The 21,605-nt window shown below is 38.8% G+C and overlaps 1 protein-coding gene across 6 annotated transcripts in view; it reads left to right on the top strand.

Moving 5' to 3' along the window:
* The window catches only part of PCDH7 (protocadherin 7), a 401,051-nt gene that overhangs the window by 226,980 nt on the left and 152,466 nt on the right, over positions 1-21,605 (top strand). The window contains exon 3 of one of the 6 annotated variants that reach the window (XM_025201797.1): positions 7,059-7,671. The exons of the other annotated variants lie outside the window; for them this stretch is intronic. Within the exon in view, the coding sequence (XP_025057582.1) occupies positions 7,059-7,093 (35 nt within the window). The 3' untranslated portion in view covers positions 7,094-7,671. Of the gene's footprint in view, positions 1-7,058; positions 7,672-21,605 lie in introns of those variants that run through there. 6 annotated transcript variants of the gene reach the window in all.

Here is a 21,605-nt window from a genome sequence, read left to right as displayed (position 1 = left end):
AGGGAAAATCTAAGAAACATTTTTGATATAATTGGGAATAGTGAGATGAAATTAAAAAAGGAATATTTAGGTGATGCTCAGGACATTTTCCTTCTGATTAGTGAAAACACATAGAAGAGGTGCAAAACTCATATTTTAGTCTAGACTTGATAAAAAATTAGTAAACATATAGCAAAAAATAAAATTTCACTGATAGAGGCATGAACTATTAAATATTAATTATTAGACTTTCAATACCATTTAAGATATATTTAAAGCTACCAACCAAGATCCTCAGGGATACCTGGCATCTGTATCCTCAGGCAACTATATCTACCATTTAGTTTTTTGTTGATATTTTCAAAATTGCCACTCAGCTGCTATCTCTTTCTGCATGCTCTTAAGATTTTCAGTAATGCAACTCTTCTACTTCAGGCTCTAAAGTGGAATTTTCAAAATAAGTATCTCATATGTTTTTTATGACAGATGCCACAACATCTAAGTCCACAGGTCTAAAATCCACCTAGGACAGGGGCAGGCAAATTATGGCCCATGGGCCACATCCAGCCCACCAGGAAATATCATCCAGCCCATAGGCACCCACCAATTAATTGTAACCCACCCAGTCGACATGCCTCACTCCCACCCTCGTGGGTGGAAGGTCCTAGCCCAGCAGCATGCAGCTTCTGGGTGGGGCTACTGCTGCCACTGCTGCAGGGGATGTGCTTGGTTTCCCCAGCATCTCTCTCTCTGGGCACCAGGTAGAGAAATGGTGGGGGTGGAGGTGGGGGGGGAGTTGCAGCTGGGGAGGAACACAGAACATGGGGCTGGGGCTGGCAGCAGCACAGAACCTGCACCCAGGAGGGAACCAGGAGTGCAGAGTTTGGATGGGCAGGGTACACACTTCCCCCCATGGCATACAGCTCCTGCTGCTGGTGGCAACAGCAGCAGCAGCAGGTGGGTGCTCAGGACACTCATGCCCCACACAGGCACTGCCACCTGGCTCCAGCCATTGCTGCACATGGTGTCAAGGAGTGCAGCCAGGCCATCCCACCTCTATCACTTGGGGCTCCATGTGGCACATTTGCAGCTCCTGGCACTCACACACAGTCAGGGGAAGCTTCACACACTGGAGCTAGCTTCCTTCACCTCTCCCTGCTCTGCAGGTCCTGGGACTCTGCTGGAAGTGGAGAGGAGCCTTGCCCCCTGCTTCCTGGTGGAGTTCCAGGACCTGAACAGGGAGTGGTGATGGCAGCTGGCCTCATCATTTGAGGCGTCCCCCAGTGGCGTGTGAGTCCTGACAGCTGCAGGTACAGTGTGCAGAGCCACACGTGATAGAAGCAGGCCAGCCTGGCTGCCCTCCTTGTCAAAACATGCAGCACTGGCTGGAACCATGAGCCACCGGGTGGCACCATCTGCACAGGGCACGAGTGCCCCAAGTGCCTATCACCTGCTGCTGCTGCCACTGGCAGCAGGGGCTATGTGCTATGCAAAGGAGTGTGTGGGGAGTCTCCAAACCCCACCCCCCACTATCCCTCACACCCCACAAATGCCACACACCTACACCCTGCCCCCACAACCCACCCCATGCACCCCCCAACATACCCTATTGCCCCCACACACAGCCATACCCCCTCACAAGTGCCACCACATCCCACCATACACACACAGAGCCCCCAACCACACCCCTACTCCCACACACAATATACAAGAGTAAAACTTTATTTTTGAGTTATTATGTAATCACATCTATATGCAGTACACAAATACAAATCAGGACAAAAATATGACAAGGGGGAGGAGGGGTGGGAGAGGAGCGGGCCCAGGCCTGAGGGAGGAAGTAGGCCGACTCCTTCCCTCCCACCACTGCTGCCACATCGAGATGGGCCCGCTGCTCCTCCCCTCCCACTTCCATGGCAGGCTGGCTTCTCCCCTGCCTTAGGCCCGCTCCTCCCCCTCCTTGTGTCAGGCCCAGGCTCACTCCTCCCCTTCCACCACTGCCACCGTGTCAGCCCTTTCCCCCGCACTGCTCCTCCCCCCTCCCTTGTCGGCCTTTCCTCCCTCCTGCTCCATACCCACAACTGCTGCATTGGCTCTGCAGGTGATGATGATCAAGGGGAGAGGGGCGGGCCAAGGCCATCACTGTGGCCTCACCTCCCCCATGGTGTCTCAGCCCCATTTCTCCCCCCGCACTGCTGCCATCACCTCCAAGGAGCAACGCCCCCCCCCCCCCCCCTGCTCCATCATTGTGGTCTGTGGGGAGCTGGGTGGGGGGGCGAGGCCAGCACTTTTGACCTCACCTCCACTGTTCCATCCACTCCATTGCTGCCATCTCCAGGGAGCAGGGCGGAGGTGGGGGTGAGGCCAGCTTCTTAGCCCCCCCTCCATTCCCTGCATCCCTGCTGTCATGGTGGCACTCCATTGCACTGCCACCTCCTGTCCCAAAGCTGTATTCACAATCTGATTGGTTGTTTCAGTCAACCAATCGGAGTACAAATAAAGCTTTATGGACAGACAGACAGATTAAGACTTTTATAATATAAGAATATCTTTAAGAATACTTTTCTTAATTTGAATGTTTAAGACTTACAAAACAAGATAAGTGTGATGCTTTTAGATGTAACCATTTGCATTTTCAGACAACGAGAGAGAGCCACATGTGAAAATCTTGCTTCAAAATATATACGTCACCTTTGGACTAAGAATAAAAGTAAAAGTCGCATGTTTGGACTACTGCCTGTATCTCTTGTAGGCAATGCTTAGTCACCTTTGGTTCAAATGATAGTAGTTATAACCACAGAGTGGAAAATACTTCATCAGAAGCAGAGGAATAATTCCTCTGACAATCACCCCTTCCTCCTTTAATTTTTTATAGTGTAGTCACGGTCCTTTTGATTTTATAATTTTTTCTCTATGTTATATGAATATTTGTATATTTGTGTATCAGAATTTCTTATTCCTGTTATTAACATTTAAAGCATATTTTTCAAATTAAATAGTGGATTTCTTATTTTATAGAAACAACAGATGTTCAGCTTTTCTTTAATTTGAGCACTAATACATTTTTGCAGTTACATGAACTTTAAGGTAATTAATTCTTGATCATAGAGCTCCTTGGTTGCTAATGGATCTGCCAGCTTATTTTTGGTTATTTGCTTACTCCTAACATAAATCAAAGAATGTCATGTGTTTACTCTTAACAGACAGACTCTATACATTAAATGAAGGAACCATATATGAACATTTCATTTCTATTTCATAAAAATCAAGTATGGAATCTGAGCTGCTCTTCACATTAACCTTTAGCTATAATAGAAACAGATCTAAAATGATCAGCATAATCTATAACCAGTTGTATCAACTAGTTATCAATACAATTTGAGGAGGTTAAACTTGCTTAAGAAAAATGCTCAAAGATGCACATTCTTTGTAACATATAACACATTTCAAATAGATTGGGGTGCTCTGAAAAATAGACTGAACGTAGAATTAGATTCCTTACTATGGAAAAAGACATTTGAAAACCTTGGCCTTGATAAAGACAATTCTTATTAAGCCAAAGTCAAAGGAAAAGCCAAAGTCCAAAAAATCTGAACTAGCTTTCACCTGCTAATCACAGCCACCTGTTCTAACACCCAGTAAAAGCTTAGTCCCTGCGAGAGTTCCTCCCTATTAATCACATTGCATTATCTGGCCATCTGTTATAGCTGCCAGAAAAGCAGCAGTGCCTTTGGTGGTCATTATTAACAGATTTCACACACTATATTTTACTTGCTGACACTCTCCACCCACCCTTCATCCTCAAAAAAGCAGGAAAAAAATCGCAACAACCCATCAGGTACTTTGAAAAGTCTAGCCTTTTTTACTTGAACATGTCAGGTGGGTGTTTGCTCCATGGGGTGCAATACCTGAGGCTCGGAAGCTTACGTTTTATAGCCAGGGCTTAAAACTTTCTATATTAATAAAAAATTTTGAATGGTTCAGTTAATGCTCTCTGGGGAAGAAAGTTGACAACTATGCACATAACCTACCTCATTGCTTCAGCTTCAAGAATAGAAAAGGGCTGCTTGCATATATATATATAAATAAAACCCTCAAAACAGCGCTTTACTTTAAACTCAGTGCACTCCTGTGCTGAACCCAGCGCATGCCCAGAATAAGTATCGTAGTAGTTGGACCTGGCTCATCCAGCATCTGTATAGATTGGGTACTTCAGTAGGGCTTTTTTGGTGCTTTTACTTCATAGTTGATTGACTCAGCTTTAGATAAAAGCACCAAAAAGCCCTGCTGAAATGCCCAATCTATACAAACGCTGTGGAGCTGGATCGAAGTAACGCACTGCTTCTTTCAATAAAGCACTGTTTTTTTTGTTTGTTTTTTTTAACATCTGTGAGCAGCCAAGGTGTCCCCTAGGTAACTTCAGACTATCTTTCTTCCTTCTTGGCAAGCATCACTTACTCTTGTGGCTGCCTGGAATATTTGGAGTGTAGTAATAAAAGTAGGAATTGCAGACAACGTGTACATTCTTAATCATTGGATTGAACTTGTCCTACCATGCTCATCGCATACATTTTCTGTCTTACTGAGTTCCCTACACCCTAGGATATGATGGACTATCTATCAGAAGGCTAATGCAGGCATTCAAAAAGCCTGGGATGGATTGATCTAAGTTATATGGTTTTCTGTAAGCAGCAGAGTTTAGATTGGTAGTGAACAGATCACACATTTGCCATTTGGGAAGGGGAGGGGAGGCAAATCTTAAATCAGGTTCTGCCATTTTAAATCAGTCTGTGTGCGCCAAACTTCTGTTCTGTTGCAGGTATAGACTGGTTTTATGTGCTGAACTTCTGTTCTGTTATGGGTATAGTCACAGTTACGGTCTCTGATCACTTATACAGTAAAAGTGTAATGGCATTACCTGGCCTATAAATATTAGTCATTATTAACTGATTTTAGTGATATTGCAATGGTGATTTGGGCCTGTGATTTCTAGGCAACCTTTGTAGGTGCTTCTAACTCCTGTTAAAACAAAGGAGTAGTCATCCACTATTGGTGTTAGCCCAGAATGTTATTGTAGTATTAGTCTATTCAATGTGTCATCTGCAATGTTGTATTTTGATATAAAATACACACAAATATTGTCAGCAAAAGGGGAAAATGGTTTAAATATGCCCTGTATTTTGTTTGAGTAAAGCCCTTTTCTTAACCTCATTTAAGTAACTGGGATGCAATATGTTCTGAAAACAAATCATCAGTGGCCTACATGCAGCTGTGCAATAGTTCTGACACACAGTAATCTGTACTTGCCAGCTGGACAGCCAGCAGATGGATTTGGGGGCAGACCACCCATAATGATTAAACAGATAGAGAAAGCATGGTAATTTATTAAGCCTCGTCTATAATTCAACCATTCATTCTCATCCTTTGAGGTGTAAACGGAGAGGCAAAAATGTAGGCACTTAAAACAGTCGTTGAAGTAATCAGGATTCTTCAGAATCTCATAATGCCTCTTCAGCCGCACTGAAGAATGTATTCAAAATACATATTTCATATGGGAAATTTGGATGGAAAACTGGTTATTTGTTTTGATTATATAGGTGGCGACTGTTTTCTGAGTTAGTTATCCACTAAAAAAGGATGTTCCCACATGCCTAGATAGCCACCACTTTGCAAATCTTTATTTCTATTATAAAGACAAAAGGACATACCTATACCACCATTTTAGGTTGACTCTGAGGGTCACCATCAACCAGTCCAGATCATATCACCATCAACTAGTCCAACCAGTCCAGACCCTTTCTAGCTACCTATAGCATACACCAAAGCTGACCACATCATCTTTCATGCAGACCACTTGTAGGAATCAATCTTCAGATTCCTGTCTGTCTAATTACAATTAATAGAGAGAGTGAGTTGGGTGAACATAGAAGTTAGGGCAGGTAGGATTTTATGGAGTGCTGCTAGTGGATTTTCTGTGTTCAACATCTGTGACACTTAGGTAAGTTTTAAACTTACTGCACAAAGTGGTGGGCTAGGAGACATGGTCATATGGGATGGACCTCATACCAAGAAGGGAGTTTAACTTTCAGAATCAGAAGAGACTGCCACCAGGGGCTGAGCCAAAAGGTTTACAGTAGAGTTATAAGGTTAGGGTCAACTTTAAAAGTGAGATTTAATTATAAATGTAGAGATACCATCAATCTAACTTTTGGTCATCAGTTAGGCAAAATTACTTACTTCATTGATGTCCACTTTACTTCAGATTAATTCATCCAAGTGAATTGCCTAGTCCACTCATAATTTTTATACAATTCAAGCAATAACATTATTAATATTCATAAACAATTTTGTACTTAGGTAGCTCAACATCACATAAAATATAGAAAATACAATGATCTGATCAACATGTCACCAATATGAGATTGCTATTAGTGTCTCCATTCTGAAGATGAAACATAGTTATGTGATATAATAGAAAATATGAATGTTTTGTTTTTTCCATGATCTTACATTGATGAGTACCGTAATCCATGAGTATTTATTAATTTTAGTTTAGGCAACAATTTTAAAATATGCCCATACTAAAGCTTTACATGCCAAGCTGTTCTATTCTGTCAAAACTGTGACAGTTTTATGTGCAGAAGTACAACTCTAGATGCCGGAGAACTTTAAAGTGGAAAACTTTAGGTAGAAGCTCAGTGAAGGTTTCAAGATTTCAGTAAAATTTGGGGCATGGTTTAAATTTAGAGGTCTAAGTTCCCCCCTATCTACTCCTAGCTGTTTTTTTGTTTGTTTGTTTGGGGGATCGGGGGAGTTGAGAAGCAGGGAGGAGGAGTGTCTAGCACCTAATATTATCCCATTGTTTCTGGTGTCTGTTACTTTTCCATATTAATAATTTCTCCTTCTGTGTATTCACACCCTTTTAAATGTTTTTTAAATGCTTCCCTTTAATGAATACCTAGCCTAGTTATACATATTCAGGTCTGGTATTCCTCTTTAAGTCATTATTTCTCAACTTGAAATAATTTCTGCTGCTCTTATCTACACTTTGTAAATATAATTTTGTCTTTCTGTTATAGAGAAGCACAGAAGTGAAAGTCCTGTTCTTGTTTGAAGATTATTCAGTTATCTGCCATAGATCCTGTGTCTACTCTATGACAACTTGGTATAGGCAGCCTCAGACAGCGGTGACATTCTTTGCTTGCCATAATTCTTTGCAAATTCATACCCAAATTGCTACCCACTCATACGCCAAGGGCATTTAAAGACATTACCTTTAAAGCACCCTAACTGAGCTTAGGGCAATTTAAATGGCTAAGCATGCAAGCATTCACAAGGCTTAAACTGTCCTAAAAATGGTTCACCCAATCTTAAATTAGTTCACCTGAGACATGAACTAACTTTAGATCAGCCTGGGAATACCTGAGTTAAAATGGGTTAAGCTGGCCTAACAAATACCTGCATGCATTCACAGCACAGCCCCGGTGCTGGGAAAACCCAGCCACTTCCTGCAGGCCTGGAACCGTGCTGTTTTAACCCTCCCACAGCTAACCCTCCCATTGCAGACAGTTGCCATGAACCTGCCAGCTCCTCATAGACCCATCAGTCTCCACCATGGATTTGCCAGTTGCCCCAGTCCTATTAGCCTCTGCCTTCAGCCCCTGCTCTCCTCTCCTCCCCCCCTCCCCCGCCAAACAAACTCATCTCCAGCTGCCTGGATGAAAACCTTCACATGGCACAATGTGACTCAGATTTAGATAGAAAACCCCTAACCTGAGTGTAGGTAGTCTGACTGCTTGTTCACATCCCTGACGTCTTACAATATTAAGGGTTTCCAGAATTCCCAAATGCCCATTCCTAATGAATATTTGTATTTCTATTTTTCTATCACATTAATTAACATGTATTTTTCAAATGGAAAATTACTTTTGTTTTCTGTCTCTGTAACTTTCACCTCTGCATTATATTTTTGTCCTCATTTCCTCTCTGAATACCTCTGAACATATTGTCATCTTGCAATTAATTATCTAAAATAAGGAATGAAAAGTCCCTATTTATAAAGTTATACAAAATGTTGTTGTCAATCACTGTATAATTCCATAAAACTGTGACAAACACTGCATGTTTATAAATTGGCAAATGAACTTCATCATGCCATCTCCTAACAGAGCTGTGCAAACCTTCAGTTGCTGATTCAATTTGGAGGAGAATCAGCTTGATTAAGTGGCCAATTCTCCGAATCCAATTAAAATTGGGAGATCAATAAAAAGGTCTGAATTGATACAAAGCCTCCAAATTGATTTGGAAAAAGATTCAGAGGAGATTCAGAGATACGGTGATTTGGGCAGTCCCTGCTCGCCACCTCAGGGAGATGGACCCGGACTCCTTGTCAGTAAGTAGGGGGTGGGGAGGGTGGCTGAAGGAGGGGGAAAGGGGACTAGGGGGGACCCCTGCCAGGCCCCATTCCCTGCCTGCTTGCTCTCCCAGCCCCATCAATGGCTGCCCTGCCCGGTCCCAGTGCTTTAAAAAAAAAAAAAGCCCCGCAGTCACCGGCTGCTGCCAGGGCAGGTGGGGTGGGGGGGTGCGATCCTTGGCAGCAAAATCTCTGAATCAGATTTGGCCGAATCAATTTGGGACAGCGATTTGAATCACAGAATCAAATCATTGTCCCCTGAATCAGCCAAATCCAAATCTGAACTGAATACTAGCTGCTTTGCACAGGCCTACTGACTAGTAATTGACTACTTGTTGTGAAGAACTGTGGTGTCCAATCTATTTCATTCTGCTCGTTTCTTCTGAATTCTGTAGGTCATAGGACTGTGATCCCAGTGGAAGTTTAGAGCACTTACTTTAATCAGAAGGTATCAAAATGAGGGCTGTTGCCTATGCATACTTGTATTTTGCCTATAAACAACAGGCGTTGATGACTGGTTAGAACTGCAAAGTTTATAGATAATTTTAATTAAACAAATAGTAAAATGAAGTTACTCTCTTCTTTCAATGTTTGTGTTAAAGATATTTAATATCAGACACTAGTGAGGAGGGGCCCTGTCATGCAGAGCTCTTCCTGTACTGCTTTCCATGTAGGTCATAATGGAGAGCTAATGTTCTGTTAACTAGGACTTGTACCTGATTTTTAGAAATAAGAACAGCTGACAAGCACATACCAATATTTGACTCTGCTCTGCTCCTTCCTTAACTATGCTATGGCAGCAGGAAATAATATAGTTAAATCACTGCCCACCCCCCAAAATAAGTATTTAAAACCTATCTATGCAACAGATTTCGCTCATCTGTACAGAGACATGTGTACATGCTGTAAAACAAACCAGTAACAGATGCTGGCTTAATGCATTAGCAACAGTAATTTAAATGATGTTACATATTTTAATGTCTTGGATTTTTCTTTTTTCTTTTTTTAATAATGCAATAAAGAAAGGAGCGCTAAGTACTGAAGGATAGACAGACAAAATTTAAAAATTTTGGAAAACTATAGCAGAAAACTAGAAGATTAATTTCTCTATTGTATTAAACTACAGCCTACCATGGGCTGCAAATACATTATTGCAGTTTATGGCATCTGTCTAGTTTGTGATTCAGCTCTGGGTGTATAAGTCTGCATGCTCAGTAGAGCTCCACTCTGGCCTGGGAAGCTGTGGTACATACATAAAACTAAGTCAGTCCTGCAACTAGAGCTGGGCAAAAAACCCCAGGACTGGTATGTGGGGGGCAGGTGGAGACTCTCCCTTGCTTTTGCCGAATAGCCAGGTTACTCTCTCAGGTAGCAAGAAACCCAGACTGTATTACCCTAAGAGTGTTTGATCGGCATCACCTCCTTAAATATCAAGCTAGAGATTAGGCATTATCTAGACCTTTCTCCCACCCTCCTTTTGAAGCTGAACCCCTGAGAAGCCAAGAGATGTGGGGCCAGGATAAAAAGAACAAGCCAGAGAATATATGACCAAATAAAATTCATGTTGCCTTGAATGTAATGGAGGCCTATGAGAAACTCCCCCATTGTTCTTTATCCAAAAAATAGTAAATGCAAGGTACAGTGGAGCAGCTTCCAGAGAAGGGCTAAAGAAGGATTTGGATACCCTGTAAGTTGATGGTTACAACTTGTTCTTCCCAGCAAATTTCTGAAGGTTCAGAGTTCTGAAGGTGAAACTTCTAGGTAGGCAGGGCCTAGAAAATGGATGTCTCACTCTATGGGTTTGTCTACACATGCTTTTACATATGCCTACACTTAATGTGCATTAGCCTAATGTTCATTAAGGCAATTTAGTGCCCATCTACAAGTGTACACAGTAAGATACATTAACATGGGTGTATGGACTGACTTGGGACTGAAGTTAGTCTTAGGTCAATGGACACACACCACAGTAATGTGCATTAGTGTATTTACACATTCACTAATGTGACTTAGCTATTTGCACATACATTTGATATCTGCATAATGCCTAAAATCATCCAGTCAATCACCTTGATTAGCCTAAAATCACCATTTTTAAGGCACATTAAGGGCATGCACATGTAAACACTTGCCCTTAATGTGCCTTAAATTGGGCTAATGTGCATTAAATGTGCACGTATAGACACACCCTATAACTCTTAACTATTGGGCTAAAAAATGGGAGTGCCCATGAAACCCACATACAAAACAAGTAACATTGGGACATGGCTTCCTACATGCACACACAGAGGGCTAAACAGATCCCAAATTGTGCATAAGCCACGCACATTGCGCATGCCATTTTTGATACATAAAATAAAATAGGATCTCTGCTATAAATCTGAATCTGATGCAAGTCTGACTTCTACTGATTTATGGTGGTATAAATTATGAATAAAAGAAACATAATGCCTAGCTCAGTGGGGTCCTTGTTTATGACTAGGGCTTGTAGATTCCATGGTAATGCACATATTAAATAATACATTAGGATTTTGTTTTTGTTATACAAGTTTATATCTTATTTAATATTTTATCTGCTTTTATAAGTTATTTGGCTTTTTACTGTAAGCCACCATGAACCTTTTTTTAGGAAGGGCAGCATACACATCTAATAAATAAATAATAAAATCAGATTTTGACCATACTCTAGATTTTATTGTTCAATGGCCAGTCCTTAATTGTTCAGTTTGTGCTCTTTAATTTGCTCATGTAGTCCCATTGATTTAAATGAAACTGTGTAACAGTTTCTAGGATTTTGCCTTAATATTGTAGGAGTGTTACTTGGCATATTCTAGTTCTGCTAAAATTCAACAAGTAAGTAAATATGAGATGGCAGACAGTGCAATGAGTCATTTTTAAACTATAGGCTGTGGATATTATCATTCTATGAATATCTGAGCAAGACCATAAGTTAAAACAAAGTAGTTGACTGACCATTTTTCATCTTTTGTCAAATGAGAAAATACAAGAAAGATGTTATCAATTCCATCACTGTTACAAATTTCAGTACCGGAAGATGTATCAATGATGTTGCAAACTACAGGGTTGCACTGATCTGAATTCAAAGAAGATCTGAGAGTGGCAGAAACAACCTTCATAACTCATGCCATGATTCTTTTGTCACTTTTTGAAACCTTATACAATTTGCATATGAAGAGCAATAAATAAAGATACAGCATTTCAGCAGCTGAACGATGAGATCACGCCATAGATTTTTGCAATAAAGTCTTTAAATATGAACTGCATGGTAGCAAAGTATATACCATATTTTCTTGCATATAACACAGCACCCAAATATGATTTGCATTCTCTTTTTAAAAGGCACAACAAGGAGCTATAGGACATAGCCTAATCTTCAATTAACTCCCCATCCTTCTTTTCCTGAAAAAATAAGCTCAATACCTAGCTGTTGCTGAAGACTGGCTTTCATGGGTGAATCTACTATTTTGAAAAGCTAAGGACCTAAAGAGTCTGTGTTGAACAGCTAAAGCAAACTGTGTTGAACAGTTTGAGCTAAAGAGCAAAAGAGGCTATGAAATAGACTAGGGACAGCTAGCAGGCCAGGCAGCAAAATGCCTTCAGACTAAAGGTTAGCTTTATTAGTAGAACATTAAAAAGGCAAGAAAATTTGGAGGGCTGATTTTGGGGGAAAAGTTGTATATTATATGTGAGAAAGTATCATAGTATGTTTATTCAATCATATAAAATTGCACAAATGTTGCCTAATCATTGTCAGGGAAAGGAAGATTAACCTTCAGCTTTATCCAGCCAAGCTATGGTTATGTGTTTTTGTACAGAGGTGGGGTAAAATTAAAATCTTAGAGGGAGTGATGCATTTCAAGTATTTCAAGCTAATAAGTAAGTATGGAACAAGGAGTATTGTGTGGTTAAATCTATAGGAATTTATTGTGACCTGAAAATTATACAGAGGAACTTCTGCTAAGTCATTCCCCAGTTGTGATTTCCACCAGATAATGTATCCAGCTTCTACTGTAGTCCTCATTTCCAAAAATGGGATCTACAGCTAGGACTTCTAAATGCTGCTTTATTGCAAATATGAAATACTTCTGTTCATACAATCAGATTTGCACTCTGTTCTTAATTTTTTTGTTAGTCCTTTGCTCAACTTTACTCTTTAACTTTTATAAGCAGTCCCATTACTTTCAGTGAAACTACATATGCAAAATAGTCTATAAGGGCTATTTTTATGTGTAAAGTTTTCTAAATTTACAAAATAGGTCTCAGGGAAAAATACATATTACTATTTTTAGAGGTGTGATAAAATTAACACACCAATTTCTAAACCATAGGGTTTATATATTATTGTATAATGGAAAGTATTTAATTGTTCTCTTTGAGAGTTGATGTGACATAATAAAGAAAAACAGATGCCAAATGGCATCCATCTTTTCCCAAGACTAATTTGAAAACTGTTTTACTGGTAGTGATCAACACTTAAGTTCCTACCTTGGCAAGCAAATATGATATTTGTCAATAATCAAGAAGATGTTAGGGTGTGTGGATCATGGAGATCTTTACAAAACATCATTGGTGCTTTCATTGCCAGATTTCTAAAGGGTATTGTAGAATCATCAGCACTGGGAACAACCTCTCATTTCCCCCAAATCTACATTATTAATAGTATAATGCCATCCACCAAAACGTGGTTAATTCCTGTAGGGCAGGGGTGTCAAAGATATAGCCTGCCAGCTGGATCCAGCCCACAGAGCCCCATCATCCATCTCCCAATGCTGGCTTTGCATCTCAAGTTGACCTACAGGTCACATGTGGTGTATGCTGGAACAACCCTGCATGCAATCCCTGGGACACATGCCATGTATCGTGCCCACTCTGACACTTGTGCTGTGTGTGGCACCCATGGCGGGGGGGAGGAGGGGTGTCAGTCTGGGACACTTCTCCACATACACATTCTGAATCCAGTGCCCATGGTGCCTGCTTTGGCCAGCTTGGGACTATACTGTACATGGCATCTGCTGCAGCCATTCTGCATGGCATCTGCTGCGGCATGGGGACTGGACTGGCCAGAGTGGTCACCGCTTGGGGTTCAGTCCCAGATTGACTAAAGGAGGCACTGCCTACAGTGTGCATCTCATACTGGCCAGAGTTGGTGGTGACTGAGGCTCACATCCCATACTCATCAGTGCAGGCACCATATGTGATGCAGTCCAAGCCTGGCTAGAGCAGATGCTGGATCCTGAGTGGAGGGAAGAAGAAGTCCGTGGGCTCTTTTTGGCCCATAACACCAGCCCTGCACTGTTGATCTAGCCCATGGACTGCTACTGCACCACTCATTTGGCCCACAGGGCCAGACAAGTGGGTTAGGGGAACTCTGTGAATATGTTTTTTGAACCAAATGAAACACATTTCAGCCTACTGAATCTAATTTGGCTTTATCCCATCACAAGTTTTCATCTTGTTCATTCAAAACAAACCTTAGTAACACACATATCAGATCATCTACTGTAGTTGGTAAGCCAATAGTTGAAATACATAAATTTATGGGGACTGAAGTTGAGTAAGTATATTTGGCAATTACAGCAGCACAGAACACCAGGTTCAAACATTATACCAACTGAATAAAGCTGAATCTACCATTCTCTCAAAATAATTTATTAAAATTATTATTTGTGTATGTATTTTACTGTGTGAAAAAACTCAAGTACATGCACACAGACATCAATTCTCTATCCTATTGAAAACTGAAAAAAAATGTATCATATTTGTATAGATGTTGTGCATGTTTCATAAATATTAAGGACCAGACTTTTTAAAAATATCTAGGTACCTATAGATACAGATAGTGCCATAGCGACTATCAAAGCTTTTGAAAAATCTTTCTGGCATCTATCTGCATATTTAGATCTCTAAGTACCTTTATAAATCTGGTTTTAACTCCTCCCTGAGGGAAGACTCTTGATGTCTTCTTATAAGTAATCTTTTCAACAGAACACTTTTTTCATATAGAGCACGTGCAAATTTCCTAAATTCATTATACAGCTCAGGATATATAATACAAATATCAGTGCTGCTAGCAAGGTTGTAGTGAAATGAAATCAATTGTCTCTATAAAAATGTGTTCAATTGCTGTTAGTCAAGAATCCTTCTTGAATCCACAATATCCCATTAATAGACCTGTTTCATGCACCCGAGAGACAAGCATGGGATCCTTAGTTCTACCATAGAATACCAATAGGTTCTGTTCCCCCTATACTTTCCAAGATATTGGGATTCCATAAGAAAAATATTTTCTATGTGGGAAAAAATATCAACTTCAAGGAATGCATGTAGTCTTGCACAAATGATCTTACTCAGATCATTTAAATTTGGTCTTCACTAGATAGCATTGTACACCTACACATAAATAATTGCCTATTGCTGAGTTTGTTGAATATACATTTTCTTGGTAGACACATTAACCTCTGTAAACCACCATAGTTTGTCATAATTTTGGAATCTTTGATCAGAAGAGGCATAGGAATAGATAATGAGGTTGGTACCCCAAATATTAAATCATTTAAACTCTGTTCATACTAAGGATAGTTGACATTTAAAAAAAAATTCTTTGCAAATGTTATGTTTATTTTCACCCTCACTCCTCACCATCTCTCCCCCCCGTTGTTAGTTTATTATTTTTTTTACCAAATATTATCGTTTTGTGGATTTTTTTTAATTCAAACTTTCTTCTTTTGAAATTTTAACAGAAAATGATTAGCTAACAGCTCTTATTTATACTATTACCAGTAAATATACAATAGAGGTTGCTTATCCCTCCCAAAATATACAGCAAGATAGAACTCAATGATCTCCAATACTCCGTCATAATATCCTTTTGGTACCTATATTTCTAGTCTTATTCTCAGTTTCAAGAATATAAGATTAAAATATTTCAATGTTTCTCTTAAAATGACGTCATGAAAGTCTTGACACATTTAGAAAATGTATACATACAAATATACTATATATATACACACACACATAAAGATGTAAGACATATAATATATAAACTACTGACGTATTTATTCATATAATATATGTGTGTGTGTGTGTGTGTGTGTGTGTGTGTGTGTGTGTATATAGATGTATGAATAAATAGGTTAGTAGTTTATATATTATATGCTTACATTCTTTTTTATTACTTTATTGCACATTATGTTTGACAGAGTTCATAACCTCCAGTAACTGAATATGATTCTGCTTATAAATATGTGGTCTAATAAAATCAAGTAGTTGTAATCAGTATGCATTCCGTGCAAAATTGTAACAAAACTGGCAGTTTGAAATATTTAATTGCATATTCAAAAGTGCTAGTGGATATGCCATAGCTTGAAGAAGATACTGAAATCAATTAATGTGGCTTCATTTATCAAACATGGTAGAGTTGTTATAAATACTACTAATAGCATCATAACAGTATGTTTCCATTTGCCTGTAGATACAAAATGCTGCAGTATTTTACTATGCTCCTGAAGTAATGAACATGTCTCTTATAGCCCTAATTCAACAAAACTGCAGCCATTTTCCATTTTATAGAAGTTGCTTTGCAGTTGAATAACCCTTTAAAAACTATTTATTTAGTCCCCAAAACAATAGAAAATAAATATAGCCTTATCTTGTAGTACCAGAAGTTTTTCATCTTTGAAAACTGACATTTTATAATGTTAAAGTGAATGGTAGGATCAGGGAGTCATGTTGGACTTCTAAGATATGTGTTTCATTTTTATATTATTAAACACAATAATTTAAGACAAAGAAGGAAGATTATATATGTGTATCTTTCTTCCCACTGAAATATGTGAAAATTTACCTTAAATTGAGGTATCATATAAAGTCTCCAAAGCATATAACAAAATAATAAATTGTAAAGGCCAGCCAAATAGTGACAGAAGCAGCCATAAAGTACAAAAAACAGTGGCCCAAATTCTGTTCTTATTTATATCCGTGTAATTTCCTAACGCCAAGGCTTATCAATGGCAGTAGAAAGGCTACTGCTGATTTCATTTGTCAAGTCCTACATCCTCCCACTGAATAAGTCCACCCCTTTGCAGATCATAGCCAAGAACTTCTAGATTGTTTCATGTTACTCAGAAAGGGTTGTATATTTGTTCCAATATTTTGAATCCAAATCTATATTGAGCATGGATTTTTGTCCCTCAAGGCCTGATTATGGACTTCTCATGTTGAGTAGGTCTTGCAAGATGACCCATTGATCTCAGAAACAATTTCTGTCATATTTAAATGAGACAATGTGAGACAATTCATTTTAATCATTTGTCCCTCAGAACATATAGAATAAATGATGATCCCAAAATTCTAAAGTAGTCTAACTTTGTTCTAAATGATTAGTATGCCCAATTTTTGGTAAATGAATGGGAACTGTGAATGCTAAGCTGCTTTGAAAATCAGGCTGAGGCTTTTCCTGTTGAACAAAAAAGTGAGGTCTTTAAAATGAGAAGTGTTTTTTTTTAATGTTGCCTTTGATGTAGGTAGTATGATTAAGATAGCAATCCAAATGCCTTCAGTGATATCAAGTCACTTTAATTCCACATCTTTCTCATAGATGAAGATGGGAACTCTGATAGAAGCATTTAATTTACCTGATGTGTAAATCACATTTTGTAAATATTAATGAACAATTAAAATATAAATGTTAACATCAGTGAAATTATTTAAAACCATATAATACCAGAATACTTCAAATTACACTGTATACAATAAAATCTATTTTTATTTTATCTTGTCTTATATTTTATCAGTTTTAAGAATTTTCACACTAAAGTCCGAATTAGATTGAAACAAAGCTCCTAGAAACAAGGAAACCTAACATTTTCCATATGCACTGTCATATTCCATCCCTTTTCTAATATTCATGTTTCATTAACATTCAGTATATGATGAATGTAGGCCTGTCTTTACAGAATTAAAAGAAAAAAATAAAAAGTGGGCAAAAATAAAAAAAGTTAAAATATTTCTAATTTGTTTCAATATTTGCTATCGTGTAGTATTTGATCATGCAAGTCCTGGTTTTAAAGAAACCTGGCAGCCTGGTTTTAAACAAAATGTGAACAAATCCAAATAGGCAAACAAATTATAATGTTGATTATTTTAGTACTTATAAAGAATTACCATGAAAGGATACTGAGTTACTGACTTAGGGAGTTGGGAATTTGCAACACTAACCACTGGTATAATTCTGGAAACAGCAGTACCACAATTTAGTGTTGGGAAATCCTACTCCTAGAGTCAAGAGGTTAAAATAACAAATGAGACTGGGAATGGAAGAACTCAGTTTATCTGCAGGCTATCTACAGCAATGGTAGTGTTAATGCATGCATCTGTATGATACACATAAAGAAGTTCAATCAAGTCACTGTCTTTCCTAGGGAAAAACAGTCTATCAGGAATTTAAATTTGATAGTGATTTTGGGGGAAATGTTTTTTTTTTCTTTGTTTTGTTTTAATATAATGTTTTACAGGACATTTTTAGATTTTTTGTTCCCCATGTTTCTTTTTTAACCAAACATACCATGTTTTAGATTTATGAGCATACTATCTGACTAGCATTTTTTTAAATGTATGATAGACAAACTTGTTGCAAATGTCCTTTTATTAAATGCTTAAAGAATGCTTAGAGAAATCTAGTAGACACCTAATATAACAACTAAATGCAGCTGATGTTTCAATAATTGTGAAGTACATTACAAACTATTGGTGTCTCCCTAATTCAGAATGTAACATCAGTATTTGGATGTGAATAGATTGTTTAATAGCTTCTAATAAAGTATCTGTCTTTCTCTTCCTCATCTTTGCTTTTAGATTTTTAGTTTATTGGCATGTACTCTGGAATAGGTTAATTTACCTGCATGATATGCTTTAGTCACAGCTGCAGTAATATCTACCACCTGTAGTATGCCTGCACCAGTGCATGATCTTATCTGTTTTATATACAAATATTGTTTGTCTGTAGTGTATGTCTTTAATTTGTCTGTTATATGTCTGTAAGTGTATATGCTAACTAACCTTTTACAGGTGCTGCTACCAGACTTACCAACTCTCCTGATTTTATCACGACTCTCACAATATTTGGTGTGTGTGCTTTTGTTGATGGGGTTTTGTGGTTTTTTTTAGCTGGATTTTCAAATTAGGCTCATGGTAGATGACATGGAACATGAACATTTGTCCTTATTCCTAAGGGAGCTATCTTCCTTAAGTCAATAGGGCTGAATATATCAAAATAACTGCTATCACACTACAGTTTTCTACTTGAAAAAGTGAGGCTGTCCTTAGTAAATATGCCCACCATCTCACATTATTTTTTGTGAGAAGGAAGCCAGATTAGCTTCAAGGAAGATGCCTCCACTGTACAATTAGGTTATTGGACAGGAACCTCTGAGATCATGGGGGAACATATGGATTTACAAGGTAGGGAGGTTCAGACAAATCAAAATGGCAAGTGAGTGTAGGAAAAAGCTAGAGAGAAAAAGTGGATATAGGGAAATATAACGGAATAATGAGGGGAAACAGCAACAAAGGGAACCTGCAAGGGGTAGGAGACTTAAAGGTAAATCGAGAAGGAATGTGGGCTGAGACGAAAACAGGTGGTAAGCTGGGCACAGAAGTCTGGGAGAGAACATTAAACTAAATCAGAGCTAGATAGGAGTAAACTAGGTAATTCTGCCTGCCTCTCTTGTCACATTTACACTGCTTCAGTGACCCTTTGGGGAAGAGAAATGTAGGATCAGCAGTGGCAAAGGTATAGGGTACAAGCATTTTTACATGTCAGTTTAAGGTTTAATTTTAAATAAAAGCAGACTGCTTTTCTTTAAAGACTCAAAACTTAGAAAGCAAATAAAAAATTACCACTGTTATTTTTATAAATCCCCTATTTTTTGCATACTTGTGAATTGCATCCTTGACCTACAAGCCAGAGAACCTCAGATACTCCAAGGAAAAATAATACCTTGACAAGCACATTTACATCCTAACCATTTATAATTTTCAGATCTATAGTAAGACACTGTGTGATAGATCAACAAAAGGATTCAGTACATAAATCCAATATTTAGATGCCCCACAACCTCAAAATTCCTCCTTGGTTGTCACCTAATTTTATAAGCATTACGATACTTACAGGCACTTATACAGGAGCACTGAGGCTGCTCCAATGTACTGGAATTCCAGGAGACTCAATTAATCAAGCCAATTACTACATTTTAGCAGCCACCTGCATCTCATGTATCAGCATTCCCGCACTTCAAGATGGTGGTGGGAGTGCTTGAACTAAATCTTGTTGAATGAGCATGTGAACTGCCACCATTTTGAAGCATGGGGATGCTGATACACAAAACATGGTGGCACTTAATTAGAGTGGCTCTCTGAACTGCTCTAATTAAAACCCCCCCCCCCCCCCACCACCCCCGCATTGGAGCATGAGTAGAAGTGCCCTAGGTATCTATATTTCAGTTAGTAAATCTCCTAGGTATCTAGTCTCCCTGGTGGACAGCTACCATCTTTTTTCTACTAAGCTATTTTTCATCCAAGACATTATAGTATTCTCAAACTAGGTGTATCCCCACCTATATCTTTAAGACCTGATTAAATTGGTGTTCTCTGAGGACTCAGCGGATTTTGGGGACAGTGGGCACGTTTACACATGCATTAATGTGCTCTAGTTATGGTGCATTACGTTTAGTACCTGGGGGCATTTCTACACATGCCAGTGCCGCAGCAGACGCTGCGACGCTTGCAGTTGTATAAATATCAAAATCCACATCAGCGCTGAGAAAATGGTGGTGGTGTGCTTTTGAACTAAAACACATAGAAGGTGCTTTAGTTCAGAAGTGCACCACTGCCATTTTCTGTGTGCTGACATGCATTTTGCCACTTATGCAATGGCACATGATGCAGTGCAGTGTGCATCAGCTCACATGCAGAGCAGACTTGATAATTGAGTCTGCTCCGAAGGAGCAGATCTCCAGTGTGTTGCGGAACAAAAAAGTATGCATGTAAATACCCTGGAATAACAGGTACTACTCAATGTACAATAACTGGTGTTACTGTGAGGTAGTACTGGCACACACCTTTTTAGTAATTGCTGATTCACAGTAGAATTAGTCTACTGAGCATTTAGCTTGTTGTGTAGATGTGCCCGGTAATACTAATTTTGCTTTGGACTAGAACTAACTGGCTGAACTTTAATGATGAAGGTGCTGATATTAATAATTATTTATTTTTATTATATGCCAGGTATGGATAGTTCATATAATTCTAGAAGATAGTGAAAACAGTGATGGTAGGAGAATCTCTGTTTTCCTATAAAGTCTTCACCATTGGCAAAAAATGAAATGTCTCAGGAAGGAGGAATATGCTGTAAACCGGCATTTTAAAACTGATAGGCTGCTGTGTTAACAAATAATTTCTTTCCTATGGTCATAGTATCCATTATTACAGCCAGTTCTAGTGACCAAATATGCACGGGAAGAGAAAGAGGCTGTGAATCTTTTCCAGCACCCTGGGTAATACAACTCCCTAGGTAGAAATGTTTGCTTGCTTTCCTATTTTTTCACCCAATGGACACCGCGGTATTTTTTTAGAGCTATTGGAAGTCCAAATAAGATGAATGCCATCATTATGGTACTAAAACTGTCTACACTGTTTAATACAAGGAGTCGAATGAGTTGCTTCCTAACTAGTTTTGTCAGCAGAACCCCCTCTGTAGACACAATTACACAGGAAAAATTGTGCTTCAAATGTTACATTTTGTTTTGCTTAAAAGGGGATGGTTTTATTATAATGATACAAAGTATAGCTTTGCTGATATAGATGCATCCTCACTGGTATTCCTTGTTCGTGTACTATATTGGTATTCCTATAGTGATTTAAGACTTGTAACCTGGATATAGCCTAAGAAAGGAACACAGAGCAATTTTAAAAAGAACATGAAACTAAAAACTTTAAACATTCAACAGCATAACCATAGGGCAATATGCTGTACTTGTGTATTTTACAGAAGATAGGGATGTTTTAAGCTTTTGTTCTTGCTTAAGAAAAAAAATGGAAATTCTGTGTTCCCAATTCAACTTTTCAAAGTTAAGTAAAATTTCAAAGCTACCCAAACTTTCCCAGGTACTTGTCAAGTGTCAGAGTTGACTTGAAA

The sequence above is a fragment of the Alligator sinensis genome, unplaced genomic scaffold, assembly GCF_000455745.1.
Source record: "Alligator sinensis unplaced genomic scaffold, ASM45574v1 scaffold231_1, whole genome shotgun sequence".
Lineage (NCBI taxonomy): Eukaryota > Metazoa > Chordata > Crocodylia > Alligatoridae > Alligator > Alligator sinensis.
The sequence above is the reverse complement of the archived record's forward strand: the minus strand, read 5'-3'. Positions and strand labels throughout refer to the sequence as shown.